The following is a 4,518-nucleotide window of genomic DNA, read 5'->3' as shown; positions in this document are numbered from 1 at the left end:
CGTTCAATAGCCGTAGGAGGAGATGATGATGATGATGATGATGATATGAGAAGCAATAAACAATTAAAATAAAGTATAAGATAATGATGATGATATTCTTTAGTTCATCATAATTATGAAAACATTATTTTGGTTATATTTATTTATATATTAAAATATCAAGCCAAAAATACATTTTAATATCAAATTAATAATCAATAATTTCCAGCTGGTAGTCAAAATCAAGGTGATAGTCGACTAATATACATATTTGGCTCTAAAGAGATGAGAGTTGATGCAGACTTTGTCTTAGGCCTACTTATTCCTGTCAAGTTTGTGGCTTTATATTTGAATTAGTGAAAATCACGAGGTTTAGTGATAGAATTATGATATATATATATATATATATATATATATATATATATATATATATATATAAAATATATATTATTTTCAGTGTACGCGACCTGATAAAAATTCTGAGCGTAACCGAAAAGACATGTATATGTATGTATATATATATATATATATACATGTATATATATATATATATATATATATATATATATATATATATACATACATATACACATGTATATATATATGTATATATATATATGTATATATATATATATGTGTGTGTGTATATATATATGTGTGTGTGTATATATATATATATATATATATATATACATATATATATATATATATATATATATATATATATATATATACATGTGTATATGTATATATATATATACATATACACATGTATATATATATGTATATACATATACACATGTATATATATGTGTGTATATATATATATATATATATATATATATATATATATATATATATATATATATATATATATTTATCTCAAGACACTTTGGCACATAATTATATAGGGGAGACGTATAATTTTATAATTTACGTATATTATATATGTGTATTTGATCAGATTGTATTTATTCGAAACAAATTGGCTTACAACGACAAATTTCATACTATTTTTGTTTGTATTAATTTGATCATTCATTTATATCGCATGCAGACCCTTTTTAAAATTCCTACAGCTTTAACCACACCTTACAAAAGGGCATTTCTTTCCTTTCCTTCCTTCATATCCGATCGGGCATAACCGAAATATTGACGGAATATCGACGAAACATAATATTACGAACAGGATAGTTTGTGAAAGTCAAATTGCAATTGATATTACCGCTGAGAACGGGACGTTTGATCGCTGTCGGATGGTGACCTGGCTATTTGGAGTTGAACGAGGTCAAAGGTATAACAGGTCAAGAGAATCGAGGGGCGTCTGAGGTGGCTAGAAGTGGGTGGAGTTCCAGAGAGGATTGGGGAGTGGGCGGGGTATGGAAGGTAGGGCGTTTTGGGTGGGCGGGGGGTGTTGGCTGTAATGAGAGCATGTGGAGGGAAACTTGGTGTGTATATAAAGCAGTCCGATTGGAAATGCCTTACATTCGACTCGCTCTCCTCTTGTCATCATGTATTCGGTAAGGAAACTTCTTCTGCAATGCTAAATTGGTTTTGTGTTCCTGTGAGATTTCCTTTGAAATTTATCTGACACCTTAAGTGTTCATGATTTTGAGTGTGCTTGGAAGTTAGGCTGTTACCTTTTGAATGCAAGTAGATGGTTGTTTCAAATGTTTGGCTGTTTAAAGTTTAGTGCCATTGTGAGAATGAAGATTTAATCCTAATTTAAACTATATACTGTATAATAATATATATATATATATATATATATATATATATATGCACATACACTATATATAGTTTACTTATTTCCTTTCCTCACTGGGCTATTTTTCCTGTTGGAGCCCGATGTCTTATAATATTCTGCTTTTCCAACTAGAGTAAATATATATATATATATATATATATATATATATATATATATATGCATATATACATATATATATGTATATATAGATATAAATATATATATATATATATATATATATATATATAGAGAGAGAGAGAGAGAGAGAGAGAGAGAGAGAGAGAGAGAGAGAGAGAGAGATTTGCTGTTAGTAAGATTAATCTATATAAATCATGTCTGCAGTCTTAAAATTTCTTCTATTTCATGACGATAACATTATACACACAATTTCATGAAACTATATTTCCTTTCTTCGTTTTAATGAAAATATTTCATTGGGTATTTGTCACATATTTTCTAGTGATTATCATGTATAGATATGTCTTATCTATACCTTTTTTCCACAAACATTTAACTGTGATTTTTATATAAATTGATATATAACAAGTTTTACTTCATTGATATACCCTAATGTATAAATTTTAACTTTTTGATATACATTAATATATATCAAAGTTTTACTTTTTGTATATGCTTTTATATATAAGTGTTTCACTTTTTTTTTTGAACCCACATACAAAACAGTTTTAGTATTTTAATATACCCTGATATATACTTTATTTTTTTATTTTTTGATATACCTTAATATTTAACAGTTTTAGTATTTTTATATACCCTGATATATACTTCATTTTTTTATTTTTTGATATACCTTAATACATAACAGTTCTACTTTTTTTCCACCCTAATATATAATACTTTTACCTTTTTGATATACTTTGATATATAACAGTTTTACTTTTTTTTACACCCCAATATATAATACTTTTACCTTTTTTGTATACTTTGATATATAACAGTTTTATTTCTTAGTTTTAGAATACTTTAAGGCTTAGTCTTGTATGTAAACCGCCTTATAGCTCTTTCTTGCACAAAGATTATTTCATTTTTTCAATGCGTTCCAACTGACACACAATAACGCATGCTTTCTTTAAAGCATGAATTTATTAAGGAAAGTTATAATTTTCAATAACATACCATTCCGTTACTATTTATAAGTTTATGAAATTATTATTATTATTTTTTTAAAATTTTTAATAATATTTTTAAATTATTATTATTAATATTTTCAAATTTTTATTAATATTTTTAAATTATTATTATTATTAATATTTTCAAATTATTATTAGTATTTTTAAATCATTATTACTAAACTTATTGAAAGTATTAAAATCATTGTTATTAAAATTTCTAAAATTTTCAAATTATTATATTGTTAAATTATTAATATTAATATTACCAAACTTATTGAAAGTATTTAAATCATTGTAATTAAAATTTCTAAAATTTTCAAATTATTACAATATTGTTAAATTATTAATATTAATATTACCAAACTTATTGAAAGTATTAAAATCATTGTTGTTATTAAAATTACTGAAATTATTATGTATGAAAGAATAGAAGGAATTATTTATATTGATAATTGCAATTAGGTTAAAGGTCGTTCGCTTGTTTGATTTATGTTTATTATAAATTAGTTTTTTCTCTTTAATTGAACTGAAGTTTTCATCAAAATATGTTTTCTTTGGAATTTAATACTTAGCTAAAATTGCCTTTTACAGCAGATGAAGCATTAAAAGAAAAAATGTTGGCTTGCAAACTTAAATAGCATTTTTTTCTAGGGCTCAGAAATTAGAAATTTTAAGTGTTAAAAGTCTATTTCATGATATTTAGTTGGTAGGTAACTTTGATTCTGATATATATATATATATATATATATATATATATATATATATATATATATATATATATATATATATATATGTATGTATGTATGTATATACACACATATATATATATATATATATGTACTATATATAAATAAATTATATATATATATATATATATATATATATATATATATATATAGTTAGTTAGATAATATATAAACCAGATATAGATAAATTCTAACAATATTAGGTTATTTATTTCCTTTACTGTAGTTCATTCCTTATTTCCTTTCCTCGCTGGGCTATTATTCCCTGTTGGAGCCCTTGGGCTTATAGCATCATGCTTTTCCAATTAAGGTTTTAGCTTAGCTAGTAATAATAATAATAATAATAATAACAATAATAATAATAATAATAATCTCCTCCATTCCTATTGACGCAAAGGGCCTCGGTTAGATTTCGCCATTCGTCTCTATCTTGAGCTTTTAAATCAATACTTCTCCATTCATCATCTCCTACTTCACGCTTCATAGTCCTCAGCCATGTAGGCCTGGGTCTTCCAACTCTTCTAGTGCCCTGTGGAGCTCAGTTGAAAGTATGGTGAACTAGTCCCTCTTGAGGAGTGCGAAGAGCATGGCCAAACCATCTACATCTACCCCTCACCATGATCTCATCTCCATCGAATAATAATAGCAACAACAACAACAACAACAATTACAATCACAATCATAATAATGAATTTAAAGTTAATGAATTGCCCTTTGAAATTAAAGAAAGTTCACAACTCCATAATGTATCACTGCTATCCCCCCCCACCTACCAGAAACTCCTTGTGTGCCTATTCTTGGGAGTGGTGAGCTCTGCCCCTCAAGGCTACGGTCCTCCTCCACGCCCTTCGTACTCCGTCCCCGGGGGCGGCGGACCCATCATTCCCATCCTCGTCGACGATCGCCAGGGGCC

General features: G+C 26.7%; 1 protein-coding gene across 1 annotated transcript in view; it reads left to right on the top strand.

The window, feature by feature from the left end:
* The first annotated feature begins 1,417 nt into the window (after positions 1 to 1,417).
* Positions 1,418 to 4,518, top strand: part of LOC137632809 (cuticle protein AM1159-like) — a 4,430-nt gene continuing 1,329 nt past the window's right edge. The window contains exons 1-2 of the mRNA XM_068364909.1: positions 1,418 to 1,499; positions 4,382 to 4,518. The exon at positions 4,382 to 4,518 is cut by the window's right edge and continues 114 nt beyond it. Coding sequence (XP_068221010.1) covers positions 1,491 to 1,499; positions 4,382 to 4,518 — 146 coding nt within the window. The 5' untranslated portion in view covers positions 1,418 to 1,490. The remainder of the gene's footprint in view (positions 1,500 to 4,381) is intronic.

The sequence above is a fragment of the Palaemon carinicauda genome, chromosome 42 (assembly GCF_036898095.1).
Source record: "Palaemon carinicauda isolate YSFRI2023 chromosome 42, ASM3689809v2, whole genome shotgun sequence".
NCBI classification, from domain to species: domain Eukaryota; kingdom Metazoa; phylum Arthropoda; class Malacostraca; order Decapoda; family Palaemonidae; genus Palaemon; species Palaemon carinicauda.
This window is presented reverse-complemented; position numbering and strand designations above follow the sequence as displayed.